This window comes from Phycodurus eques, chromosome 17, assembly GCF_024500275.1.
Source record: "Phycodurus eques isolate BA_2022a chromosome 17, UOR_Pequ_1.1, whole genome shotgun sequence".
Lineage (NCBI taxonomy): Eukaryota > Metazoa > Chordata > Actinopteri > Syngnathiformes > Syngnathidae > Phycodurus > Phycodurus eques.
This window is the reverse complement of record NC_084541.1, coordinates 1,784,589-1,811,205: the sequence shown is the minus strand read 5'-3', so window position 1 is coordinate 1,811,205 and position 26,617 is coordinate 1,784,589. Positions and strand designations below refer to the sequence as shown.

At 44.1% G+C, this 26,617-nt stretch overlaps 4 protein-coding genes and 1 pseudogene across 8 annotated transcripts; 3 read left to right on the top strand and 2 right to left on the bottom strand.

The window, feature by feature from the left end:
* Positions 1-11: 11 nt before the first annotated feature.
* On the bottom strand, positions 12-1,153 carry LOC133416347 (acidic mammalian chitinase-like; annotated as a pseudogene).
* Positions 1,154-3,022: 1,869 nt separating this feature from the next.
* Positions 3,023-7,690, top strand: LOC133415637 (polyubiquitin-A-like). Its single transcript, XM_061701838.1, has 2 exons — positions 3,023-3,102; positions 4,152-7,690. The coding sequence occupies exon 2, from the start codon at positions 4,160-4,162 to the stop codon at positions 7,583-7,585; it is 3,426 nt and encodes a 1,141-aa protein (XP_061557822.1). The 5' UTR covers positions 3,023-3,102; positions 4,152-4,159; the 3' UTR covers positions 7,586-7,690.
* Positions 7,691-8,452: 762 nt separating this feature from the next.
* atp5l (ATP synthase, H+ transporting, mitochondrial F0 complex, subunit g) lies at positions 8,453-11,573 on the top strand. The gene is made up of 3 exons (XM_061701846.1): positions 8,453-8,807; positions 9,147-9,307; positions 11,377-11,573. Exons 1-3 carry the CDS (start codon positions 8,756-8,758, stop codon positions 11,473-11,475), a joined length of 312 nt encoding a protein of 103 aa, XP_061557830.1. The 5' UTR covers positions 8,453-8,755; the 3' UTR covers positions 11,476-11,573.
* An 816-nt stretch (positions 11,574-12,389) lies between these two features.
* Positions 12,390-17,645, bottom strand: ftr82 (finTRIM family, member 82). Of its 2 annotated transcripts, none has more exons than XM_061703094.1 (7): positions 16,834-17,645; positions 15,633-15,728; positions 14,947-15,180; positions 14,615-14,774; positions 14,474-14,503; positions 14,294-14,371; positions 12,390-13,642 (listed from the first exon to the last, which is right to left on the bottom strand). In XM_061703094.1, exons 1-7 carry the CDS (start codon positions 17,422-17,424, stop codon positions 13,122-13,124), a joined length of 1,710 nt encoding a protein of 569 aa, XP_061559078.1. In that variant the 5' UTR covers positions 17,425-17,645; the 3' UTR covers positions 12,390-13,121. The 2 variants fall into 2 exon arrangements, with proteins under 2 accessions (XP_061559078.1, XP_061559077.1); XM_061703093.1 differs by having other exon boundaries at positions 12,391-13,642; positions 14,474-14,530; positions 16,834-17,640.
* A 60-nt stretch (positions 17,646-17,705) lies between these two features.
* ftr83 (finTRIM family, member 83) lies at positions 17,706-25,973 on the top strand. 4 transcript variants are annotated; one of them, XR_009770239.1, is made up of 8 exons: positions 17,706-22,263; positions 22,445-22,540; positions 22,738-22,971; positions 23,099-23,258; positions 23,344-23,400; positions 23,910-23,975; positions 24,386-24,512; positions 24,833-24,921. XR_009770239.1 is itself a non-coding variant. In XM_061703096.1 (7 exons), the coding sequence occupies exons 1-7, from the start codon at positions 21,688-21,690 to the stop codon at positions 25,357-25,359; spliced, it is 1,716 nt and encodes a 571-aa protein (XP_061559080.1). In that variant the 5' UTR covers positions 17,706-21,687; the 3' UTR covers positions 25,360-25,973. The 4 variants fall into 4 exon arrangements, 2 of the variants coding, with proteins under 2 accessions (XP_061559080.1, XP_061559079.1); XR_009770238.1 differs by having other exon boundaries at positions 23,907-23,975; XM_061703096.1 differs by lacking the exon at positions 24,386-24,512 and having other exon boundaries at positions 24,833-25,973.
* Positions 25,974-26,617: the final 644 nt, after the last annotated feature.

Sequence of the window (26,617 nt, the reverse complement as noted above, 5' to 3'; positions counted from 1 at the left end):
AAAATGTGTCTTTACTCTGCAATCTGTTTGACCTCGTAGCTTTGAGTCATGACTGATGGCTGAGCAGAGACACTAGCAGTGAGCGGTCGTTTTTCAGCTCCAGTTTGGGCCGCCTCCACATTCAAGGCCTCTTGGAATTCCCATACAGCAGAAAGGCTTTAGGAAGTCTACACGTTTTTATCTGTCAGAATAAGATGAGAATTTCAGGATCATACCTGGATGAGCTTTGCGAAACGTTCCTTTCCTTGTGAGACAGCCACAAAATGTTAAGTCCATCAAATATATCATCAAGTTCTCTCAGAAGGAGATTGCAGACTTGATAAAAGTCACCCTATTTACTTGCGTGACTATCATTTGTTGGAATCTGTTGAACATGAGGAAAATTATACAGTATAGTGTATAATAGTAGTATAGTGACGTACAGTAGCAATAAAATAAGTTGTGTACATAGTGAGATAGTATGCAGCTTTCCACATTGTCTTGCAATTATGAATTCAGTCATTGCAACTATGACTACATTGCACAGCTTTACTTACATCAGATTTGAAATCATATTGACCTCCAAAAGGGTTTTCAGCTGTGTGTTGGACCAAACGTAGTTGTTTGTTTATTATTGAACATAAATTCTAAGTGGGGGGGGGGGGGGGGTGGGGGTGGGGGGGGAGACAAGACAAATACGTATGTTTGAGGTCTCACCTGTCCTTCAGTTTCTTGAAGAGTGGGCATTTAGTTTTGTCACTGGAACTAGCTAAAATGTCAAAACTCGAATCAATGCCGACAAAACTATAGATCAGGTGGGTACGCGGGTTTGGTTGGATGTTGTCAATCTTGAAATGTCCAATCTCCCATCGTTGGTCCGATACGCTGTTATAGAGACACACAAGTCGCTCGGCTGAGCCTGAAAGATTTTAAAAATCGCTACCCTTTAATGACCTAATACAGTATTTAGACTTTGCAAACTTGCTCGATGGATCTGAAAAGCAAGAAATGAACTTACCCAACCAAGCAACGCTCAGCCAGAGACCTGCAAATGGACATACTTCATCAGAATATTCAAATTTCAAACGCAACCCATCTGACATGAAATGTTCAAAAAACATGGACTGTACATAATCTACTTGTGCGCCTTACCTGCAACAATGAATTTCTGCATGTTGGTACTATAAAGTTACAAAAAGAGTGATTAGAGGAAATGGGATGCAATAGTTCATGTCCTCAGAATTGATCAAATAGTTGAGTCAAGAGCAATGAAATAGGACATTTTCCTTACATTTTGTGGGACAGTGAAGATTTAATCAGTGACCAAAGAACATCTGGAAGGATTGGAGGGAAAAAAATGGAGGGCTGATAATCATGTTTAGTATTCTTCATGGTGCACTCGTCTTGAGTTAAGTGACAGCATGGCTTCAATGCCCACTCAGTGACGCTGGAAATGATTCTCTGTCAAAATGTGCCTTGTGAGTGACTGACACCGAGTCCAGTCTACGGTATAGACTACCTTATGCCCAAAGTCAGCTGGGATACACTTTAGCTACCCGCAATCCTGAACAGGATAAGTGCTATAGAAAATGGATAGATGGATTTTTTTTTTTTTTTTAGCATTGTGTTGTCGTAAAGTCAAGCTTTGTTTTCACTGATGTTTTTTTTTTTTTTTTTTTGTAACTTTAAATGGGTACACTCTAACAAATTGTCCTGTAAAGTAACAGTAAAGCTTAGCTGCCAGCTTGTTACTGTTTGTTTTACAGCTCTGCTACAAACTGTGAGGCAGATGCTCTAACCAGTCGCCCACTGTGCCGCCTGGGGAACACGTATAAACCCTATATTAAAAAAAACCTTATAGGAACCATCAAAGAAACCAAGTGTACCGTTCTAGTTGTTTTCTATTTGGGAGTGAAAAAAAGCTAACTGGGTTTTAGTTGTTTTCTATTTGGGAGTGAATAAAAGCTAACTGGGTTCTAGTTGTTTTCTATTTGGGAGTGAATAAAAGCTAGCTGGGTTCTAGTTGTTTTCTATTTGGGAGTTAAAAAAAGCTAACTGGGTTCTCGTTGTTTTCTATTTGGGAGTGAAAAAAAAGCTAACTGGGTTCTAGTTGTTTTCTATTTGGAAGTGAATAAAAGCTAACTGGGTTCTAGTTGTTTTCTATTTGGGAGTGAATAGAAGCTAACTGGGTTCTCATTGTATTCTATTTGGAAGTGAATAAAAGCTAACTGGGTTCTAGCTGTTTTCTATTTGGGAGTGAATAAAAGCTAGCTGGGTTCTAGTTGTTTTCTATTTGGGAGTGAATAGAAGCTAACTGGGTTCTAGTTGTTTTCTATTTGGGAGTGAATAAAAGGTAGCTGGGTTCTAAAGCTAGCTGGGTTCTAGTTGTTTTCTATTTGGGAGTGAATAAAAGCTAACTGGTTTCTAGTTGTTTTCTATTTGGGAGTGAAAAAAAGCTAACTGGGTTCTAGTTGTTTTCTATTTGGGAGTGAATAAAAGCTAGCTGGGTTCTAGTTGTTTTCTATTTGGGAGTGAATAGAAGCTAACTGGGTTCTAGTTGTTTTCTATTTGGGAGTGAATAAAAGCTAGCTGGGTTCTATAGCTAGCTGGGTTCTAGTTGTTTTCTATTTGGGAGTGAATAAAAGCTAGCTGGGTTCTAGTTGTTTTCTATTTGGGAGTGAATAGAAGCTAACTGGGTTCTAGTTGTTTTCTATTTGGGAGTGAATAAAAGCTAGCTGGGTTCTAAAGCTAGCTGGGTTCTAGTTGTTTTCTATTTGGGAGTGAATAAAAGCTAACTGGGTTCTCGTTGTTTTCTATTTGGAAGTGAAAAAAAGCTAACTGGGTTCTAGTTGTTTTCTATTTGGGAGTGAATAAAAGCTAACTGGGGCGTAAACCGTCGCGAGATGACGCCGCTTCTTTATTCCGCTGAACTCTCCTTGGATCAAACGCGAACGTTTCCGTTCGTTGTCGTTTCGCTTTTATGACGATTGTCGTGACGAAGGTATAAAACAGCGACACGTGCGCAGCAGGGCCACAGTCGCCGACGTTGTCAGGAGGAGGACAAGCAATTCGCTTCACGCCGACACAAATTGGAGCGTTCCTTGCCTGGAAGCCACATTTCTTGTAAGTACTTGACAATCTAAAAAAAAAAAAAAAAAAAAACAACAACAACAAAAACAACTTCATATACTACTGTACAGGGTTATGATTGTATAATGTGAAGTTTTGTCAAATATACAAGACATAACGCATAATTATCTTTCAAGTCGCGCACCAACATAATTAATTGCATCTACTCATGCATCCATTTTCATTGACATTATTTTTTGGCCGTAAATGGTTATCCTCGTGTATGAATGGCGGTATCCAAATAAACATGCCTTGCCTTACAATTAAGTATTTTCTTTATTATACACAGAAATGTATTTGGTCAGACATGTTATACAATCGTATACAATTATACTTACATGTAGACTGTGATTACATTGATACTACTTAAAGACAAAATTTAGGATTTGTACTTGAACCCAACTGCACTTTTAACATCAAAACGGTTCATCATAGGAAGCAGTTAAGATGAAATCCTACAAGTGGAAGTTCACTGCTGTTGAATTAAATTTGAAATATTGTGAGCTTTCCCATAGCTAACGCGTGACCAACGGCGTGAAGAACATGTACATGTACCCCAGCAGAGAGGTGTTTGCTGCTTTTCCATCTCATGTCTGCATTCCATGGTTTTTCCATTTTGATTTAAAATAAGGTTATGTGATAAGGCCAAAGTGTTGACATTTTATTATATTTAAAATATTGTAAGCAGGGGTACCGTCAGGCAGTGGCCACAGCCCCCACCTATACATTTTCCAGGATTGAACCCCGGTCCTCAAGAACTGGGAGGCTGACGCTCTAACCAGTCATCCACTGTGCCGCAGAAAAGTTAAATAAAAATTGCAAATGTATTTAACTTCAAAGTTAATAAAAGTGATTCTTTTACATATCACTAAAGGGGAGCCCGCGTACCACTAGTGGTTAGAGAACCATATTTTGAGGAACCACTGCTTTTGGCCACTTGACTTTAAAGGGACCACTTTAGTGGGAACATTTTGGTAGCAAAGTTACTGTTAACTGGTTTGCTTCAAGGGAAGGAGCTCGAGTAACACATTTTTTCTTCTCAGGTGCAAACATGCAGATCTTTGTGAAGACAGTTACTGGAAAGACGATTGTTCTCAAGGTTGAGGTCAATGACACCATTACAAATTTGAAGACTAAAATCCAGGACAAGGAAGGCGTTCCCCCACACCTGCAAAGTCTGATGTTCGCAGGCAAGCAACTGGAAGATGACCGTACCCTCTCTGACTATGACATCCAGAAAGAGTCCACCCTCCAAAATGTTCTGGGTCTGCGAGGTGGCATGCAGATTTTTGTGAAGACCCTCACTGGTAAAACAGTAACTATTGAAGCTGAGGCTAGTGATTCTGTAGAAAATCTAAAAGTCAAAATCCAGAACAAGGAAAGTATTCCTCCTTATCAGCAGAGGCTTATCTTTGCTGGCAAACAGCTGGAAGATGGCCACACCCTCTCCGATTACAACATTCAGAAAGAGTCTACCCTCCATCTTGTGCTGCGGCTTCGAGGTGGCGTTCAGATCTTTGTGAAGACCCTCACTGGGAAGACCATCACTCTTGAGGTTGAGGGCAGTGATACCGTTGAGAATGTCAAAGCCAAAATCCAGGACAAAGAGGGTATTCCCCCTGATCAGCAGAGGCTGATCTTTGCTGGCAAACAGTTGGAAGATGGCCGCACCCTCTCTGACTACAACGTTCAGAAAGAGTCTACCATCCATCTTGTGCTGCGGCTGCGAGGTGGAATGCAGATCTTTGTGAAGACCCTGACTGGCAAGACCATCACTCTTGAGGTTGAGGGCAGTGACACTGTTGAGAATGTGAAGGCCAAGATCCAAGACAAGGAAGGCATTCCCCCTGATCAGCAGAGGTTGATCTTCGCTGGCAAACAACTGGAAGATGGCCGCACCCTCTCTGACTACAACATCCAGAAGGAGTCCACCCTCCACCTTGTCCTGCGTCTCAGAGGAGGCATGCAGATCTTTGTGAAGACCCTGACAGGCAAGACCATCACTCTTGAGGTTGAGGGCAGTGACACTGTTGAGAATGTGAAGGCCAAAATCCAAGACAAGGAAGGCATTCCCCCTGATCAGCAGAGGTTGATCTTCGCTGGCAAACAACTGGAAGATGGCCGCACCCTCTCTGACTACAACATCCAGAAGGAGTCCACCCTCCACCTTGTCCTGCGTCTCAGAGGAGGCATGCAGATCTTTGTGAAGACCCTGACTGGCAAGACCATCACTCTTGAGGTTGAGGGCAGTGACACTGTTGAGAATGTGAAGGCCAAAATCCAAGACAAGGAAGGCATTCCCCCTGATCAGCAGAGGTTGATCTTTGCTGGTAAGCAACTGGAAAATGGCCGCACCTTATCTGACTACAACATTCAGAAGGAGTCTACCCTTCATCTTGTCCTGCGTCTCAGAGGTGGGATCCAGATTGCTGTGATGACCCTCAAAGGCAAGATTATCCCCCTTGAGGTAGATACCAGTGACAGTGTTGAGAATGTGAAGGCCCAAATCCAGGACAAGGCAGGCATTCACCCTGACCTGCAGAGGTTGATCTTTGTTGGACAGCAGCTGGAGGATGGCTGTACCCTCTCTCACTACAACGTCCATAAAGATGCTACACTACATCTTGTCATATGGCTACGAGGTGGCATGCAGATCTTTGTGAAGACTTTGACTGGTAAAACCATCACTCTTGAGGTTGAGTGCAGTGACACTGTTGAGAATGTCAAAGCAAAAATCCAGGACAAGGAAGGTATTCCCCCTGATCAGCAGAGGATTATCTTTGCTGGCAAGCAGCTGGAAGACGGGCGCAGCCTTTCTGACTACAACATCCAGAAAGAGTCCACCCTCCATCTAGTCCTGCGGCTTCGAGGTGGCATGCAGATCTTCGTGAAGACCCTCACTGGCAAGACCATCACCCTTGAGGTCGAGAACAGTGACACAGTTGAGAATGTCAAAGCCAAAATCCAGGACAAGGAAGCCATTCCCCCTGATCAGCAGAGGTTGATATTTGCTGGCAAACAGTTGGAAGATGGTCGCACCCTCTCTGACTACAACATTCAGAAAGAGTCTACCCTCCATCTTGTCCTGCGGCTTCGAGGTGGAATGCAGATATTTGTGAAGACCCTCACTGGCAAGACCATCACTCTTGAGGTTGAAGGCAGCGATACTGTGGAGAATGTCAAAGCCAAAATCCAGGACAAAGAGGGTATTCCCCCAGATCAGCAGAGGCTAATCTTTGCTGGCAAACAACTGGAAGATGGCCGCACCCTCTCTGACTACAACATCCAGAAGGAGTCCACCCTCCACCTTGTCCTGCGTCTCAGAGGAGGCATGCAGATCTTTGTGAAGACCCTGACTGGCAAGACCATCACTCTTGAGGTTGAGGGCAGTGACACTGTTGAGAATGTGAAGGCCAAAATCCAAGACAAGGAAGGCATTCCCCCTGATCAGCAGAGGTTGATCTTCGCTGGCAAACAACTGGAAGATGGCCGCACCCTCTCTGACTACAACATCCAGAAGGAGTCCACCCTCCACCTTGTCCTGCGTCTCAGAGGAGGCATGCAGATCTTTGTGAAGACCCTGACTGGCAAGACCATCACTCTTGAGGTTGAGGGCAGTGACACTGTTGAGAATGTGAAGGCCAAAATCCAAGACAAGGAAGGCATTCCCCCTGATCAGCAGAGGTTGATCTTTGCTGGTAAGCAACTGGAAAATGGCCGCACCATATCTGACTACAACATTCAGAAGGAGTCTACCCTTCATCTTGTCCTGCGTCTCAGAGGTGGGATCCAGATTGCTGTGAAGACCCTCAAAGGTATGATTATCCCCCTTGAGGTAGAGACCAGTGACAGTGTTGAGAATCTGAAGGCCCAAATCCAGGACAAGGAAGGCATTCACCCTGACCGGCAGAGGCTGGTCTTTGCTGGCAAACAGTTGGAAAATCGTCGCACCCTCTCTTACTACAGCGTTCAGAGAGAGTCTACCCTCCATCTTGTCCTGTGTCTACGAGGTGGCATGCAGATCTTTGTGAGGACTTTGACTGGTAAAACCATCACTCTTGAGGTTGAGTCCAGTGACACTGTTGAGAATGTCAAAGCAAAAATCCAGGACAAGGAAGGTATTCCTCCTGATCAGCAGAGGATTATCTTTGCTGGCAAGCAGCTGGAAGACGGTCGCAGCCTTTCGGACTACAACATCCAGAAAGAGTCCACCTTCCATCTAGTCCTGCGGCTTCGTGGTGGCGTGCAGATCTTTGTGAAGACCCTCACTGGCAAGACCATCACCCTTGAGGTCGAGAACAATGACACAGTTAAGAATGTCAAAGCCAAAATCCAGGACAAGGAAGGCATTCCCCCTGATCAGCAGAGGTTGATATTTGCAGGCAAACAATTAGAAGATGGCCGCACTCTCTCTGACTACAACATCCAGAAAGAGTCAACCCTCCATCTTGTCCTGCGTCTGAGAGGTGGGTGCTAGAGCAACTCGGACTTCCAAACCTGAAACCTCTCAAAGCCAATATGTATGACTTGTTAAATGTGATTGAATAAAAGATTAAAGCGAGTCCATTAATTTATTGTCTTGGATGAGTTTGGAGATTGGTCTTTTATTACTGAGGTGTCACTGATGGTTTAGTGGTACAGCTGCCTGACTTGGGTGCAGGCAGTGTGGGTTCAACCCCCACTCAGTGACTGAACTTGACCAGTTCCGGGTGTAGTCTTATCTGTTGCCCAGTCAGCTGGGATAGGCTCGAGCACCTTGTGACCGTGAACAGGATAAACGGTATTGAGGATGGATGGATTACTAAGGCAACGAGTACAGCACTCTCTCCAAAAGGGACTTTGTAAATTGACAACATAGATGGTAATTTTACACCCAGTTGCTCTTTGGTGTCTGCGGCCTTGGGATTAATTTGTAATTCATAAAATTAAAATAAAACTTGGATATTCAAATTTTGCAAACGTTTATGCCTTGGAGATCACCGCTTACTATTGAGACATAATGCTGGGCACAGATGGCCTGAAAGCTTGAGTGCTTTAAGAAGCTTCATTTGGCTGTCATGTCTAAGGAGGAGTGCTAACAACTTAACTTCTATATACAATAACAATAATACAATAACATGCCCATGCCCAATTATAAACATGAACAGCTTTCCAAGAAATTAACTTGGGAGTCACTTTATATGAAAATAACACGGTTAATGAATATGGATTTAAAACCTGGATTGAAGTGTCAAATGAATATGAATTTATAACCTGGATAGTTTTATTACTAGTTTTATTCTAAAGAGTGCAAGTGTGTGATAGTTTTTTTGACGGGTGTTCCTAATATATTGACAAATCACCAAATATTGTCTCATTGGAACGACGTATCAAAATCGAGGATTGATGGCATAAATATATCAAGAGACGAATTCTTTGATAGCGACATTTTGTGCACGTGTAGATAGGACAGGGTATTTATGTACAGGCAGTTTATGCAGCTCTCGCTTAGGGTCTTTAGCTGGAGGTGACATTCAGCCGGCTAAAGCAGGAGACCATAGGACGGGTATTTTTGTACAGGCAGTTTATGCAGCTCTCGCTCAGGGTCCTTTAGCTGGAGGTGACATTCAGTCGGCAAAGCAGGAGACAAGTCGACCATCGTCTTACAATGGCGCAGGCAGTGCAAAAGCTGGTCGCTAAAGTACCAACTTTGGTTGGCGGTGAGTTACTTCGTAGATGAATGACGTTTGTTCAGTTAGGACTCGCTATTTCTTTGCAGGCTGTCCAATGGCCGTTAGCACGACCTAGCTTGGCTGGTGGCTAATAAAATGGAATAGTTGTGGTAGCTATTGCGAGTTGACATAAACAAGTGCGAATAAAATGAATAGTTGTTGTAGCTATTGTGAGTTGGCGTATACAAAATACGTTCTTGTGACTAAATTACAGGTTGCGGTTCGGTACGTAGTTGTTAGTTGCTGGTCGTTCATTTGTAGGAAGCTCAGCGCTAACGTTAGCATTAGCCGTCTTGGCGCTTGCTAACCTGTGTCCTCGCCTCTCAGCCGCCGTCACCTACTCCAAACCTCGGCTAGCAACCTTCTGGCATTACGCCCGTGTTGAACTTGTTCCACCGAGCCCAGCCGAGATCCCCAAGGCCATCGAGGGGGCAACCAACCTCATCAAGGGTTTCCAGACTGGACGGCTGGGACAAACGACAGTGAAGGTGCGCGAACGTGGATTCACACACGAAGATGTGCTTTTCTATGTCCGACATGAATTGTGGAATAAAAAAACCGCTAGTTGGGGAATTGTGTATTTAACAGCAAAGCCACACGCGTCATCCCGACGCTTGAACAATCAATCTATAATAAAACCTATTCCCATACTAGTTGCGGTCAAGTGGCTCGTTTGTGCCATTATGACAAATACGTTCTTCTGGAGCTGCTTTCCTTTACCTCTTTCAAAAGTGTGGGCGAACTTGAAAGCACTTGAAAAGGACTTCAGTTTGACTGTTGATAATCTCTTTGTTGGAACCGTGTGTGGTAGTTTAAATGCTATTGAACAGCCCTGCGTCGTCATCTACTATTTTGTGCTCCAAGACAAAAACATAAGACGGGCATGGTTCAGAGCAAAATCTCTGCGTTGTCTGACAGTTACCTCCATCCTCAATTTCAAAACTGTAATTTACTAAAGCTTCTCTTTTGGGTAGGGAAATTGTACTTTCATCCACTAGCATTGGATGAGCAATATTGTCATTGGCCATGCATGTCTTGCTTTTTTTTTTTTTTTTTTTTTTAAATGCATGTTTTTTTTAATGCAGCTCTTGTTGTGGATCTGTTAGACTGAGCAGGACAAATACACAGTGCATCTGGAAAGTAGTCAAACTCAAAGCGCTTTCATGTTTTACACATTTTATGTTACAACCTTATTCCAAAATTGGGTTCGCGCTGGCCATTGCCCACCTTCCCAATGGTTAATTGAAACAATGTGTTGAAGCCAATATTGCCGACGTTCGACATAACTTTTAAAAACTTTTTTTTTTTTTTTACAGATTTATTTTTAAAAAGACACCTAAGAAATCGAATGCACATTTATTTACAGCCTCTTTCCGATGGAAAAAAACTCAGTAAACACGGCAGCCATGTACAGAGACATCCAGGATTAAAACCTGTTCCAGAGTGTTCTTGACCACAAACTGGGGTGACGCTTCATCTTTGAGCAGGCCAGCAACCTTAAGCACATAGCCAAGGAGTGGCTTCGGCCAGGACAACTTTGTGAATGTCCTTGAGTGGCCCAGACTTGAATCCAATTGAACATCTGTGGAGACATCTGAAAATGACATTGGCATGCATTGAGGCTCCCCATCCAACCTGATTAACTGCCCAAAGATACAGTGGTGTGAAAGTGTTTTCCCCCCTTCCTGATTTCTTTTTTTGCATGTTTGTCACACTTTAAATGTTTCCTGTCATCAAACAAATTTAAATATTACTAAATGTCAACACAAGTAAGCACAAATGCAGTTTTTAAATGTTTTTTTTATTATTTAGGGAGGAAAAAATTCCAAACCTACATGTTCGTGCGTGAAAACCTGATTGCCCCCTCAACCTAATAACTGGTTTGGCCGCCCTTAGCACCAACAACTGCAATCAAGCGTTTGCGATAACTTGCAATGAGTCTCTTCCAGCGCTGTTGAGGAATTTTGGCCCACTCATCTTTGCAGAATTGTAATTCAGCCACATTGGAGGGGTTTCGAGCATGAACTGCCTTTTTAAGGTCACGCCAGAGCATTTCAATAGGATTGAGATCAGGACTTGGACTAGGCCACTCCAAAGTCTTTTTGTTTTTCTTCAGCCATTCAGATGTGGACTTGTTGGTGTGTTTTGGATCATTGTCCTGTCGCAGTTTGTTTCAGCAACAGAGGGCCAGACATTCTCCTTCAAGATTTTTTTGGTACACAGCAGAATTCGTGGTTCCATTTAGTCTTCTAGGTCCTGAAGCAGCAAAACAGCCCCAAGACCATCACACGAATACCACCATATTTCACTGTTGATGATATGATTTTTTTCTGAAATGAGATGTTTATTTTGTGGTATTTGTAAAAATGATCCTTTCTGGCAGTTCTTCATTTTTGAAACAATCTTTTTTTCTTCCAAGAATCAAAATGGAGAACATCTGGTGTTTACTTTAAAACTGTTGATTTGTGTTCCATCTCATTCTTAATCTTGTTTATCTGTTCATTGAAAGAACCAATTGTTATATTATTGATCTGAATGTGTTTTTCCCTCTTTACAGGATGCTTTAAGGAATGGGCTGGTGGCAACTGAAGTCCTGATGTGGTTTTACATTGGAGAGTGCATTGGAAAAGGAGGAATTATTGGCTATGCTGTCTGAACTTTTGGACTGTTATTATTCTATTCCTCTTGAGCATTGTGTGCGCTACATCCTGCAAAATGTCTGGGAACAATAAACAGATGTCTATTATTACAAAAGTCCCCCCCCCCCATGTTTTCTCGTGCAATGTTTGGTTGCAAAGAGTTGCATTGCAACTCTTTGGTAGTCGTTTGACTTTCCAACGTTACAAGTATTCAAGATATTCATTTGTGAAGTAGATGTTTTTGATGCTTCCCAGATGTCTAGCATTTACTTTTAATCAAGGAAGATCACAGCTTCTGAAAGTTTGCCTCATCAATCAAACATTTTCAGCAACTTGTGTACATTTAAAGTAAAATTGAATATAAATAGGGTTTTGGTATTTGGCCTGGCCACCCATTAAATGAGAGATGACAGGACTAAGTATGTATAAATATAGGGCACTCAAATTCTCCCCCCCATATGGTTGATTTTTGGAACAAACCTCTTCTGTGTTGTTTTGCTGTTCAACTCCTTTTAAAAGAACAGCAAGTTTTGCAAAAAGTACTCAAACATGGACAGTTGGGCGTGCATTCAAAAGTTAGAGAAGGTCAAATGAAGTTCACCTTTAGTGGTTATACAATAGTACCTTTTAGGTTCATCCTGAAACTTCACTGAAACCAGAATATCCCTAACTTTTTTGTCTGCATAAAATGAAATCTGAAAGTAAAGCTCGAGGAATACATTTTTCTTCTGGATTTTACCCCTACTACATTAGCGACTCATGTTAATTTGGATCACCAACAAAATTGTAAAGCAGCAGCGAAAATCCATTTCAAGCCGATACTTCTTAAACGCACTTGTATGCGTGCAAAAATATGGTCAGCTTTGCTGTAAATGATCCTAAAGAAACGCCACCTTTTTTCAATTCTGCTTTTTATTGCTTGTCCTCAGCCAGCAGAGGGAGCTCGAGGTACATTTTCTGGGCGCCACACCTCGTTGGCTCCATTCACATGACACGAAGCACCTGTGGTGTACTTGCCAAACTCTTCCCTTGTTAGTGGAAAAACAACAAAACGTTTTCATTTAGCTCTTTATTCAAAACTATAAATCTGCCCAAAAAGGGACTGTCCTCGGTAACAATTATATTCAGGGGTTTTAATTAACCCATTCACTGCCAGGACTCCCAGTTAACATGGATATTTGACTTCTAGAGGCAATTCAACAGTTTGTTAGTAAACATGCATAACATTAAATAAGGCTTAACTGAACTGTTAAGAGGACATAAAATAAGATACAGTTCTACAGTTGGTTGAAATTATATTCGCAAAGAATAAACCAACAATGCATCCAGTTATCTATTTCATTACAAAAGAACAATTGCCACACCCTCTCTGACAAGATAAATATGAAATATGAGGATGAGATGTACACTGTAACTAGAGGTCTTAATAAGCATACTGCATTTAAAAGCCTTTTCTGGCAGGGATCTTGAAAAAGGTTACAGTAATTTGACAAAAAAGTGAAATACATTATGTGATGATTTATGCATTTGTGTGGAAAACAAAGAGCATTAAACGGTGTAACATACATTTCAAAGTTATGCAAAAATATATATTCCAAAGACATCATAAAAAAAAAAAAATGTAAGTGTTGGGTCAAATATGTAATATTCATTTATGTAATGTTCACTTGACGTTGCAGATTTTGACTGAGGTTCCAACTCCGAAGCCTGGGTGAAGGGGCTCAGTGAACGTGGTCTCGAACCTGTGCAGCAGCGTCATGCTGCTTCCAATGCTATAAAACGCCAGCACGCCTGCACTGTGGTCTAAGTACACGCCGATTCTCGGAGAGTGAGGCCCACTGACGGCTTTATCGACCCTGTTGTGCCAGGCCGAGTAGCCTGTGTCAGAGCAAAGTAGACTCCAGGATTTATCGTTGTAGCCCAGCAGACACAATGAGCCTTTGCCCTTACGGCTGATGCCCCCGTAGGCCGCTCCGACGGAGAACTCCCCGCTCCACTCGATCTCCCAGTAGAAGCGGCCTCCGGACAGACCCTCCCGGCACAGAACCTGGGCAAAACTGTCAAACCTCTCTGGGTTGTCCCCATAGGGCTGCAGGTCTCTGGTTCGGATGACTTTTCTGCTGTGCTCAGAGATGTGCAGCTCTTTGTAGGCCGTGATCGGATCCAACTTCAGATGGCAGAAGTCTGAATCGTGAGAAGCAATAAACTTGTGATTTTCGAACTGAAGTACAGTACATTTAAGGGGACTTACATGTGTGCACCTATATTTGCATATACTTCATACTGTACACCCAAAAGGTATTCGCTCATCTGCCTTGACTCGCCTATGAATTTAGGTGACATCGCACTCTTAATCCATGACGTCAATTCGGCCTTTGCAGCTATAACAGCTTCAACTCGTTTGGGAAGGCTTTCCACAAGGTTCAAGCGTCTCTTTACAGGGATGTTTGACCAGTCTTCCAGAAGTGTATTTGTTGAGGTCACATATTCTTGTTGGATGAGAAGTCTGCGCTCTCATTCGTCGCCCTAATTTATCCCAAACATTTTCATAAATACACTCCTAAACCTTGTGGAAAGCCTTCCCAAATTGGCCTTTTTAATGGCTTTTATCCAAAAAGCTGGGTCTTCGATGTGCCTGCCCAATGGTTTCGTGTGAAATTAAATAAGCGGGTAAATCTTTGATCTGCTTCTGAGCACGTGTCTGTGAATGAGCTCTTCTGCATTCTCCACTGGTCTGATTCACTTTCTTCGCTGATGACAGGATCAGCGAGGCTGAGCGAGGATCCAGAGCCATTGTGACGCTGTCTCCTTGAAATGGATACTTTGAGTACTTACATTTGATAAAATCTGCTCTGCTCCTTGGCTCTGGGGTAGCGGGAGTGCTGTCCACTGTTGTCATGTTGTGCTCTTTACCTGCAAATTGAACAGCATTTTTCAAAATCTCTGATCTGTTGTCGCCGTTGTTGTTGTTTGACTCCATGCGTTGATGGCAATTGTTTTTAGGCATCAGCTCACCTCTGCTCCTTCTGTCCAGTGTTCGACTTTCTGTAGTGTATACCGGAACATCATTTACTGTAAGGCACAGAACGTTGATTTATATTTTTCTGCGTTCATCATGAAAAATTGGTGCGCTTCTGTTGCTAAAATCAAACCAACCTGTCTTGGAGATCTTCAACAGCTCTTCCCTGCCAAACTCTTCCAGACGTTCCTTGATCTCGGCCACAGCTTTCCTGACGGCCCCAAAGGAAAAGACTGGGTTTACGCTCACCTTTGGTATGAAGCCGTCATCGGTGGGGGTGCACAGGTAGTTGAAGTTCTGAGGGAAGCAAGTTTGGAGAAACACTTCCTGTAATTAATCTGCCCTGTACACAAATGCATACACAGTTCCACATGTAAAGACATGAAATGGAGCGACAAACGGTTTTAAACCTTAACAGTTCATTCGTCGCAAAATCAGCTCCCTCGGATGTGTTTGTGCAGTAGGATACCTGCAAAAAGTGGATGTGGTCGTCTGTACTATAAAGCTGCTTCAAGCCCGACTCCTTTTTTTTCAGTTCATCTATCTCCTGTTCCAGACGCTCGATCAACGCTTCGGCTTGGTTGAATGCGGCCTTCTCATTGATCCCAATCAGCTTGGTCACCTCTGACCTCATCCGCTCAATGGAACGAATCATGTCCTCAAACATCTTCTGACTTTCCACCATGGCTCGTTGGGCTGAGTTCTGCACGAGAACACGGAGAGTGTTTTACTGGAGGAACGGCCACTATATCTTCAGCAGTGTGATGCGAATGAGATGTCATTTGAAGAATGATTTGGAGTGGAACCTTTGAGGCTAACCACATTTCATCGCTGATCCATTTCCAATTTGGCTGTATATCCAAACCAATAATGGAATAATAATAATCAGTTCTGGGAATGTTGCCATTGTAAAACCTTTCTTTGCAGTGCAGGATTTTCAACTTCTATACAAGCGTAAAATGAAGGCTATTTGACCTCCAAAGTTTGCTGATTTTTGCCAGTTAGTTTTCTTTTTTTTCTTTTTTTTTTCCCCCACTGTGAGTCTGTGACCGGTCTAGGGTGTACACCGCTTCTCAACTAGCATATGTTCCAGATCACCCACAACAAGTGCTCTGGAAAATGGATGAATATGGTTGTTCAACAGTTCGACCTTACCTTTAGTGAATCCACTGCAGTCTTCAACTCTTCCAGCTCTTTTACCCGCTCTTGACATTTTTGTCTAATCTCGGCAGTGGAGATTCCCAAGAGTTTCTGGAATAAAGGATTCGTTATCATAGTCCATCATAAATGTTGCGTTTCACAAACTCTCCCAAGTCAGTGTCCTGCTGGCTTGATTGTTGTTTTTTGAGGAAATACAAGTTCATATTTCAAGGCTTAAGTCCAGACAGCCAACTCAGCACGTCTAATAAAGCCTATTCAAAGAGCTTCCTCAAGACAGGCAGGTTTGATCTCAGACGGGGGGTCTGTAATGGAATTCTGGCCATGTCAGGAATGCGAATCCACCGCTGACTGACTTTTTAAAGAGATGTTTCAAGGTGCACGTCGTACTGACATGCAGAATAGAGGGCTTTTCTAATTCATCTTTATTCTCAAGCTCACCAAGCCATTCTTCAAGATAAGCTGGTGGAATGTAGGGAATCTGGCAGGGGTGAGCGTGTGAGGGGGAGGGGATACAGGAGGAGATGGTGTGAGATTTGCGAAACTCTGATGGTAAATGTCCCGATTAGAGATACCAGACTTTGTAGAGAGGAAGCTCGAAGGCACAAAGTATAATCAACAATGTAGATTTATACACTACGCAGTCTGTTGACCGTCTGTGTTTTCTCACAGCACTCGAGCGCTTTGATTGTGTTTGGCTCTGATTCGTGATCCCGAGCGGCTGAAGGGCCTTGACTCCCTGACATTCCAGTGTCACTCCAGGCCTCCTCCCACAGGTGGGAAATGGCACAGGAAGACAGTTTCTGTGTATCCATCCCACAGATGGAACACCGCATTCTCTGAAAAGGAACTTTCAGTGCTGATAAGCAAGACACTCCCCCCCCAAGCCCCCCCGCCCGCCGCACAGCTAATCGGAGAGCCGCATTTGTTTTGGCGGTCGATGCCTGCCGAGGTAGCTGATAGCTTTAGGGAAAATAGGGCAAAGTACGTGCGACAGTTGCGGTGGGGAAAACAGCCAAATAATCTCCATGGAGACAACATGTTTTGTAGCCTTTTCTCTTATCTGCTCATACAACTGTTACACTGTGACACGAGTGCGCACTTTTGCTCTCTGAGGCTACTTGGAAGTCATCTAACAGGTACACGCACTATTTGTAAGGTTGAACAACACAATCGAGCATTTTCCTTGTTACCCTACCTGTTTTTCACTCCTCTCGGCCTCGGCAGAGACTATGTCATGGCCTTTGTGTTCACTGACTGTGCAGATGGCACAGATACACATCTGGTCGGTTCGACAGAAGAGCTCCAAGGACTTCTGGTGCTGCGGGCAAATCTTCCTGTCCAGGTTTCCCAACTCATCCACCAACTTGTGCCTTTTGAATGTGGCTGACTCATAGTGTGGCTTCAGGTGTTTCTCACAATAGGATGCCAGACAGTTCAGGCAGGACTTGACGGCCTTGAGTTTCTTCCCAGAGCAGAAGTCGCAAGGGACGTCGCTTGGCCCGGCGTAGCCATTCCCTTGGGGTATGTGGACGTTAAGGTTCAGACCACTCTTCTTGATCTTCTCAGCCACCATGCTGAGTGTAGCGTTGGGCCGCAGCACAGGCCTCTGGGTGAAGGTGATCTTGCACTGGGGGCAAATGTAAATCCCCGTGTAGTCCGCCTCATTCCAGTAGCCGCTGATGCAGTCCATACAGAAACTGTGACCGCAAGGAATAGCCACAGGGTCCCTCAGGAGGTTCACACACAGGGTACAGCTGAAGTAGTCTGGAGACGTGTGATCAGCCATCGCGGTGAGCACGCGAACGCTTGCAGACCTGAGGAAGTGGAGAAGAAAAAAATGCCGGGAGCGCCGAGTTGAGTCTGCGTGGGAGCCCGCCCTCCTGAGTGAGTGTGGTACAGCCAGCCAGAGACAGGACCTACTTGTATTTCTGAATTCCAGAGGTTATTGATTGAAAGCAGACAAGGCCCGCCTCCTGCACTCTGCGTGTACATGGGAGTCCTGCCCTGCTCAGATAAGCAGGTTGAGCAAGGGTGAAGAGAAAGGGAGGGAGCGAGCGAGGGAGGGAGGAAAGGAGGGAGAGCGAGCCGTGTAGGCTGGAAAGAGAGGAAAGTAAAAGACTGAACGGGAGAATGAATGAAATGTGAAAAGCTTAAACGAGAAAGAAAAACATGCATGAAAACGCCTCGATTTCCCCCACAGCTAGCTTCCAATTCCTCCTGTGGCTCATCTGGGGATGAATTGCGCGCACTTCTCAACAGCTGTATTTCCACCTATTGTTGTCAGACAGAATCGCCATTGTCTTCGACCGGTTACAGTCCAACAAACACAAATGGAGGGTTAGGTGCTGTTGGAATTTAAGGGACCACCCAATAAACAAACACAGACGTTGCAAGCTTGAGCATTTTCGGGAAAACATCCCTTCTCACTCCTTTGATCAGTTATACATTTTTTATATTGCAACCCATCAAACCAGTCCAGTGAACTCGTGGAGGTCAATATGTAACCGCAGATATCGAGATAGCATCTGTTTGCTCAGCAGAAGTCGACACACATGCAACCGGAACATTACTGTAAGATGCAGGCGCGTGTAGATGTTTGACATACTCGTGTGTTACATCATGCGGAAAGTTGCCTACTCCACTGTTTAAAGCAGCCACGAGAAAGCATCGACACGAAGTGTACGCTGTCGTCATAAAGCATTTCCATCGGACCTGGACTATTGGTTTCACACGACACTAGCTCCTCATCCAAGTATTCTTATGTCCACTCCTCCCTTGACATAACACTGAACACTATAAGCTTCACATTCCTCAGTGGAGCTGGAAACAAAATAAATGCGTTGGAAACTATTAGAAGTACAGTATCCGCTCTTCACTCCATATCCTGCATGACTTCATACATATTACTTCACCATATTAGGTCAGGTTGTGATAAGCCAGTTTTCCCCTTCCTTCCTCCAGTGTAGAGGGTGCACCCTGTGATTACAGATTAACTACCTGCACTTGTTATAGAGGGGAAAAGCACTTAACACTCTTCTGATATTGAAAAAGGAAAGACTGTGCAGCAGCTACAATGTCATTGTTGTACTCTATGAAACGCGATCATGTTTGGGATACAGGACTTTTTCATTAGCTTTACTGACAGGACCCTGCGAGTACGTCAGGTGCTTGTTGTGAACGGAGGAGTTCTGTTTTAGAACAGATACTCCAGTCATTCACAGCTGAAACCGAGTTCAAGGTGAAAGGTCGGCCAGCCTCGAGAGAGTGCGGGCATGCGCTCTGCAGGAAAAGTGCAGGCAAGCGCACATATGGCGACTTCATCGAAGGAAACCGAGTGCGAGTTTAGTGAGGGTGTGTGATAAAAACAGGAAGACACCATTCTAAACATGTGATGGTGAAAACACTGGACTGATTTCTGCTAGTTAACCAAAGTGAAGACTGATGAACGTTACACGGGCCAAATGAGACTTTCACTGTCTAAATATGAAGGAACATTAGGGCCATACAAAGAAAAAACAAAAAAACAATGCGATAGGATTAAGGTCAAAGTTACAAGAATATACGTCAGGAGAATACAGTCAGGATAATACAAACAACATTTACCTGCATTAAGATTACGACAGTTGAGGATCTTGTTCGGAGGCAGTTCCGCATAACAATGAAATAGTTAATGTTTTCGCACAACATCATCAGTATCAGCGAAATTTCATATCTGTTCCTAAGAACCAACAAGATGAGAGAAAATGCTTTTTTTGCGTGTGTGCGGGTTTGTTTGATCGTCAACCAGAAGGGTTTTTACAAATATTTAATATTTAATGAGGACTACAGTTCAATTGAGGTATTGTGTCACTGTCTAAAACAGATAAATAACTGGACGAGCCAAAATTTTCTTCAATTAAACCACATCAAAACGGAGATAATTGTTTTGGCAATAAAGAAAAGAGGATTGCTGTTGGTAAATACCTTGAGTCACTCTTTTTAAAAACCAAAGATCAAGTACGAAACCTTGGTGTTCTGATAGATTCCGACCTGACTTTCAACAGTCATATCAAATCAATTTCTAAAACTGCCTTCTACCATCTGAAGAACATATCCAGAGTGAAGGTCAAGCAGACCAGGAGAAGCTCATCCATGCTTTTATCTCAAGTAGACTTGACTATTGTAATGGTCTTCTGACTGGACTCCCTAAAAAAAGCATTAACCAGCTGCAGCTCATTCAGAATGCTGCAGCTCGGGTTCTGACCAGAACAAAGAGGTCAGCGCATATTACTCCAATTCTAAAGTCTTTACACTGGCTTCCAGTCAGCTTTACAATAGATTTTAAAGTTCTGCTACTGGTCTAGAAATTAGCTGTTAGCTATTATGCGGCACACAAATGTTTCTTGTCATGTTACTTTATTTTTTTTTTAATTCTCATTACTTTCCAGCTTTTGTTTTATTTTTCCTCATTTCAGTGTGGCCCTAATACTTTGTACAGACACATGCGAAAAAAACTAAACAACAAAAAAAAACTCTGTATGTTAGTCAGAGTTGTGCACTGGAAAGAGTCATTTTCATGGAACTAATCCAGAAACAGACAGCTCAGCGCTCATCCTCTGCACTGAAGCGAGTGAAGTGCAATGATCGTTGGCCAATAGATTCCTGTTCTCCATAAAATCACGGTATTTTTGTTTTATGGAGGCAAAGTCCGGGTTTACTGTTCAAACCAAGGTCATTTATGTTGGCAGAACAAAGTACAGAGCAGTTTTCCAAATCAAATCCTCCTCAGTGTCAATTTCCAGCCAAAGAGGCCTGTTGAAACTCCAGCTGAATTGTGGTTCTGAAGAATTTTGCAACATTCCTAACCAGACAAATATATGGTCACATGTCATATGAAAATAATTAGAATTATTCCATTCACTGCGATACTGTGCATTCTTCAAAATGAATATACGAAGTCAGTCATTGTCTTGGTTACAATGAAAAATGGCATAGTCGATTATGAATGTTTTTTGTCGTTGTTGGTTAGCTCACTTTGCGTCACTTCAATACACTGTTTACCTTTCTTTTTTGGTATACAGGTACGACATATATATTTATTCTTGCATATCAGCTGTTGTTGATGGACAGCAGACCTGTCAATGGCCCACTCTGCAGGGGCCATCTTGGCTCTTTCACAACGGAATCTGTTTGCACTGCTGTTATCTGGGCTATCAAGTGGAGTTGCATTCCACTCCATTCCGACAAGCCTGCGACTCCATCTTGACTGTGTTTCACTGTAAGACGAAACATTCAATGGGAAGGTATTTTCTTTACTCAGAAGAGAAAACATTCCTACAACTGCAAGAGTTTCTGCAGGGACAAAGTCTCATTGCAGAACCTGCATGTTAAAGGTCATCAGAAATGAGTGTTAATTAAATGCTAACAAGTTCGACTCTTAACTAAGCGGGATAGGCGACGGTTGCACTGTGACTGGTTTAACACACAGCAAGCCAAATTAGCCTAATCAAAACAATGAATTGCGCATCACTGCAGGAGCACAATCACTTGATATGATTGATGATTGATTGTTTAGTGGTGCACTTTGACTCGAGTGGCGTTCGTGAGACGATGTCTCACTCAGTACGAGCAACTGTGACACACCTGAATTGTTTCGATAGGCTTCATTGTCTCTGTTCTTCAATCATTCAAATGCAAATACAAGATGCACTTCTACCACTCATTTACATCGAGATGCGGTTGAGAATTCCTTTCTACTTGAAGTGTCTACATGCGATTCCATTCAAAGAAATGATGAAACTGATGGCTCGGCGCCCACGTCATCTCGAATTTTATTCATTCCCTCTGCACACTCTCACCGATGAAGACATTCACTGTGCCCTCGCCTCGCCCCGCCCTTGTTTTACTGGTTTCGGCTTAACCAGTTTAGCCTCTCCCCCCCCCCCCCCCCCGTTTGCTCCATATAACTCCAGGCCAGAAGCACCTGTGGGATCACTTTGCTCCTGTGCTGACACAAGTCACTGAATGTCACAGCATCCTCGCTGCATTTGAGCGAAAACTATAGAACGGCATGGCATCTGAGCAGGACAACTGCCACCTGTGTAAGGAGTACCTCAGGGATGCGGTGTCCATTCCGTGCGGGCACATCTTCTGCTCCATTTGCCTGAAGACCTACTGGGACCACGCAGACCACACGGGCACATACATGTGCCCACAGTGCCGGGTCACCTACAGCAAGAGGCCCACGCCCAGACGCACCGGAGGCTCTCGGCACTCTACCCTTCAACGCAACTCAGACGCCTTCCCGCCTCCACCTCCGTCCCCTGACTACAACGTTGCCGGACCGCAGGATGTGGGCTGCGACATCTGCGTGGGCAAGAAGAACAAAGCCATCAAGACCTGCTTGATGTGCCTGGCCTCCTACTGCGAGAGGCACCTCAAGCCCCATTATGAGTCGGCGACTTTTAAACGGCACAAGCTGGTGGATGAAATCGGCCATCTGGACCGGCAGATCTGTCCCCAGCATCAGAAGGGTCTGGAGCTGTTCTGCCGCACGGACCAGATGTGCATCTGCGTGCTGTGTACGGTGAAAGAGCACAAAGGTCACGACATGGTGTCTGCGGAGCAAGAGCGGGCGGAAGAACAGGTACGCAATTAGGTGACCGATTGGAATACTATCGGGCGACACAGCGGGGGTGAACAAATCGAAATATGAGCGGTTCTGTGAGACCTGCAGTTCATTTTCTGCCTTCCTAAACTGCACAGAACTTTCCTGACAGTTTGCGATAAGTTAATCCAACTGACGCCTTTCGTTGTTGTCTCCACAGCAACGCCTGGGTGCCACCCAGGCTGAGATCCAGGAGAGGATTCACGATCGACTCAAACAGATGGAGGAACTGAAACAAGCGGTAGACACACTCAAGGTTCGGACCGCTCATCGATCAGGACTATAAAACCGGGCCGACCCGTTCCAGATCGAATAGGATGTTAAATCAACGACCTACGCACTTGACATTCCTTCATGTTGAGAGTGATGAAAGCATCGCTCGGGATGCTTTTAGAAAAGAAAAAAAAAGGGACACGCACTTGATTTATGGTCTGCCTCCTGTTTCCTGCGCAGAACTCAGCCCAGAGAGCAATGCAGGAATGTGAGAAGATGTTTGGCGACATGATACGCTCCATTGAGAGAATGCAGCAAGAGATGGCCAAGATGATCTCCACCAATAAGCGGGCGGCACTCAACAACGCCGAGGGTCACGTGGAGCGTCTGACCCACGAGATCTCTGACCTGAAGAGGAGAGACAGTGAGATCACTCAACTGTCCCGCACTGAGGACCACATCCACTTCATTCAGGTAACATGAACATGACAAATTCTCATGTTCGCACATTAAATGCACTTTATTTCGATGTTTTTGTACTTCAATATAGTCAAATGCAACAATGCACTCTTATTTCCCTTGTTTCTCTTTTCTTTATCAGAGCTACCACATGCTGATAGCCCAGACTGAGGCTGAGGAGCTGCCCACGGTGACCGTGAACCCTTACTTCACCTTCGGCCCAGTTACTAAGGCCGTGTCCGAGATGAAACAGCACATGAACGAATTTAGCAATGATGAACTCGTGAAAGTAGCCAAGACGGGTGAGTGGGTAACGTATCGTTGTATGTGGCTGGATTGCAATCCACCGGTATTTTTATCACCACGCTAACACATATTTGTTTACAGTTAACAAAATGACCTTTTGTCAACTGGAGGAGTCCAAAAAGAAGCGCACATTGAAAGGTGAGTATTTTGAACTCTTTACGGATTTCATCCCTCAGTTTGATTACCCTAATCAAACTGAGTGATTAGTACTGCACGTGCAATGGAAATAAGCTCCTTCGGGAAGCTCCACTTTATATTTTGAAAGAGTTTTCCCATTTTGCATCACTTGGCCTGAAACAGTCAATTCGATTTACATTACAAATGACCTCTACAAAGTTTTGCACAGATCAGCAGGATATTGTTCCAATGCTGCACTATATTGTTAATGTAGTGTTGTTTGAGGTCACTCGGTAGCCGCTTGTTCAAATGTTTACTTTGAGTATGACGTGACTCAGTTAACATGAACAAACAAACAAATGTTGTTTGCATGTACTCTGTAAATACTATGACAATACGGTGAACTTTCAGAAGAATCCACATCGTTGCTTTGCTAATCTACCTTAACGGCACCTCACGGATAACCAATATCTAATCATGCAGCCCGTTCTAATCAGGATATGTTTTTGTTGTTTTTGCTTCCACAGCAGATGACGCTCCCATGTACAGATCTGTGCAAGTCCAGGAACCACAGCACAGGGACGACTTCCTAAAATGTGAGTGTCAGCTGATCCGCTTCCGTTGATTGCTGCTCATTTCGGCGCTTAAGTTGCGTTAGGCGCTGTTTAGCTCCTTTGTCAGACCCTGCGGCTGACCACAAACTCAACACTTTTTTTTTTATTTTTTTTTTTTATTTTATTTTTTTTAGGACATATTTGTCCCACAGTATCACAGAGAAAGTGACTGACTTGCAGTAAAAAAAAAAAAAAAAAAGAAAAAAAGATAAGAAATAAAGCAGTCTGTTATATTTGGTGTTGAGAAGGTTAGTCAGACAAGAATCAAAAATGCTAAAAAAAAAAAAAAAAAAATCCGGAATGCTTGTATAAATCCGAGTGAACCTTCAAATTCAATATATTTCTGTTTGTGGTCAGACTTACAAGCAGTGTCGATACCTCTGGCATTCCAGATAATAAGCCGGACAGAAGTAGCAGGGGCCGCCGGGTGTCCCACCAACTGTGATCTGCAGAGGGAGAGGGGGAGCGAGCGAGCGAGAGAGAGAGAGAGAGAGAGAGAGAGAGAGAGAGACATAGCAGGCAGGTGACATCTAACCCCTGCAACAATTCTCTTTTGTTTGATGTGTAAAAGCCAGAGGGTCTCACACTTTCCGCCCTTCAATCTACATCCACATCTTACCTGATGAGACCGAGCTCTTTCCATAGCTGCTCCCTTTTCTCTGCTCACAATCAACACACTCATTCCAAACTGCTTTGAATCTGGAAATAGTTTAGTGTTTTCACTTCAAGCTGCTGGTGCGATGGTGATGGGCCGTGTCATCTTGTGCGTTTCCATTTCCATGGTCACGTGATCTTAAATGTGTCATCTTCTCCAATCCGTATCGTATGTCTCTTCCTAGATGCTTGCCAACTTACTCTGAACCCAAACACAGCCTACCGACAGCTCCACCTGTCTCGAGGGAACAGGAAAGCTGCCCTCAAGAGAGACCCCCAGTCTTACAGTGACAGTGCCGCCAGGTTTGACTCTTTGCCCCAGGTCCTGTGCACGGAGGCCCTCTCAGGTGGCGCCTACTACTGGGAGGTCGACTGGAGTGGGGAGGGGGCTGCCGTGGGTGTCACCTACAAAGGCATCAAGAGGACGGGTTACGGAGACAGCTGCCGCATCGGCTACAATCACAAATCTTGGAGCCTCTTCTGCTCTGACTCCAGCTATTCTGCACGCCACAACAAGGACCAGATAGAGGTCAACGCGCCATACTCCTCTCGAATTGGGGTCTTCCTGGACCACGCCGGGGGAACCCTCTCTTTTTACTCTCTCGGGGAAACAATGTCTCTCATTCACCGCTTCAAGGCCTCATTCAGTGAGCCTGTCTATCCGGGCTTCTGGGTTTGGTACGAGTCATCCATCACTCTCATCCAGCTCTGATAAGAACACAGAGCAATGTACAAGTTATTTAATTTGATCGCGTCTCGTGAATTTAAAAGTTATACGTTTATTTGGGGAGTTGGGGAACCTGTATTGTTGATGACCATGAATATTCTGCAGATGTGTGGATTTGGGCAATCAGATGAACAAAGTGAACGAGAGCGCTGTATACCTCCGCATTTACGTGAGGAACTGTATTTGATTGAAATTGCCATTTATACGAGATGTATTTGTTTTTAATAAAGATATTATGAAGGGCTCACTAATGGTGTTAGTGGTACACTTGCCTGACTTTGGTGTTCAGTTCCCACTCAGTGACCGTGCGAATGTGAGTGCAAACGGTTGTCTGCCCGGCAACTGACTGGTGACCGGTTCGGGGTGTTGCCTGCCTTTTGCCCGGTGACCCTGACCAGGATAAGCGGCGTAGAGAATGAACGGATGGATTTTATCAGGGTGTGCCGTGTCACTCTGGTTTGTGCCGTTGTTTCATCGCACACCAAAGGCCTGATCCTGAAGATGGAGTACTGACAAAAAAACTGAGGTGGAGTTTGCAGTTAATAAAACAAACACTTTTGTCATATACTGTATGTTAAAACTGTCTGTATGAGCTGACATTGGACTATCATTAAAAATTGTCTTAAAGAAAATAAGCCATCCCTCCTTGGGCGCGTTTATGCAATTCTCAGAACACGTCTGAGGTGTTCATCACTCAGTTGGGATCGGTAGGATGTTTTGTTGGTGTTCATCACACTGAAGGTCTGTTCACACACACATATCGAGCCAAACACCACCGGCATCCTCTGTGCCATCTTTCGCATTTTGGGAAATGTGTCTGCGCTTCATGAAGCATAAAGCTCATCCTGTTTGAGTTGACCTTCTCTTTTACGACAGTATCACACTGGAGATCAATCGGTTCCATCTGCAGCTCCCGTGGCGCTCTTTCAGGGTCTTGTGTGACTGAATCTTCGATGGCAGTTTGTCAGATGAAGGTGTTTTGCTGAGCCCGCAAGCTCGATTTGAACCGATTTGAGGCGTAGCCGTCGGTTCCTGCGTTGATTGGCTGTTAGCGTAATCAGCGTGCTTGCGCTACCTGGTGGAACCACTGGGCATTACAGCGCAACCTGGTGGAACTACTCGGCATTACAGGACAAACTCAAATGAATGTAGTCAGGATTTTGATACGATCTGGGCAATTCTGTACCAGTCTCTGGAGGGCCGGATTGAAATGAGCAATGGGCCGGATGTGGCCCGCGGGCCG

What these genes read in the sequence shown, in the direction of transcription:
- LOC133415637 (XM_061701838.1), top strand. Translation starts at nt 4,160, where the DNA reads ATGCAGATCTTTGTGAAGACAGTTACTGGAAAGACGATTGTTCTCAAG.
- atp5l (XM_061701846.1), top strand. Translation starts at nt 8,756, where the DNA reads ATGGCGCAGGCAGTGCAAAAGCTGGTCGCTAAAGTACCAACTTTGGTT. An exon ending in AGTACCAACTTTGGTTGGCG is followed by an intron (nt 8,808 to 9,146) that starts GTGAGTTACTTC and finishes CTCGCCTCTCAG; the next exon opens with CCGCCGTCACCTACTCCAAA. An exon ending in TGGGACAAACGACAGTGAAG is followed by an intron (nt 9,308 to 11,376) that starts GTGCGCGAACGT and finishes CCCTCTTTACAG; the next exon opens with GATGCTTTAAGGAATGGGCT.
- ftr82 (XM_061703093.1), bottom strand. Translation starts at nt 17,424, where the DNA reads ATGGCTGATCACACGTCTCCAGACTACTTCAGCTGTACCCTGTGTGTG. An exon ending in CTGCAGTGGATTCACTAAAG is followed by an intron (nt 15,181 to 15,632) that starts GTAAGGTCGAAC and finishes GTTCTCGTGCAG; the next exon opens with AACTCAGCCCAACGAGCCAT. An exon ending in GTTGAAGATCTCCAAGACAG is followed by an intron (nt 14,531 to 14,614) that starts GTTGGTTTGATT and finishes TGTGCCTTACAG; the next exon opens with TAAATGATGTTCCGGTATAC.
- ftr83 (XM_061703095.1), top strand. Translation starts at nt 21,688, where the DNA reads ATGGCATCTGAGCAGGACAACTGCCACCTGTGTAAGGAGTACCTCAGG. An exon ending in ACCACATCCACTTCATTCAG is followed by an intron (nt 22,972 to 23,098) that starts GTAACATGAACA and finishes TTTCTTTATCAG; the next exon opens with AGCTACCACATGCTGATAGC. An exon ending in AAAGAAGCGCACATTGAAAG is followed by an intron (nt 23,401 to 23,906) that starts GTGAGTATTTTG and finishes TTGCTTCCACAG; the next exon opens with CAGATGACGCTCCCATGTAC.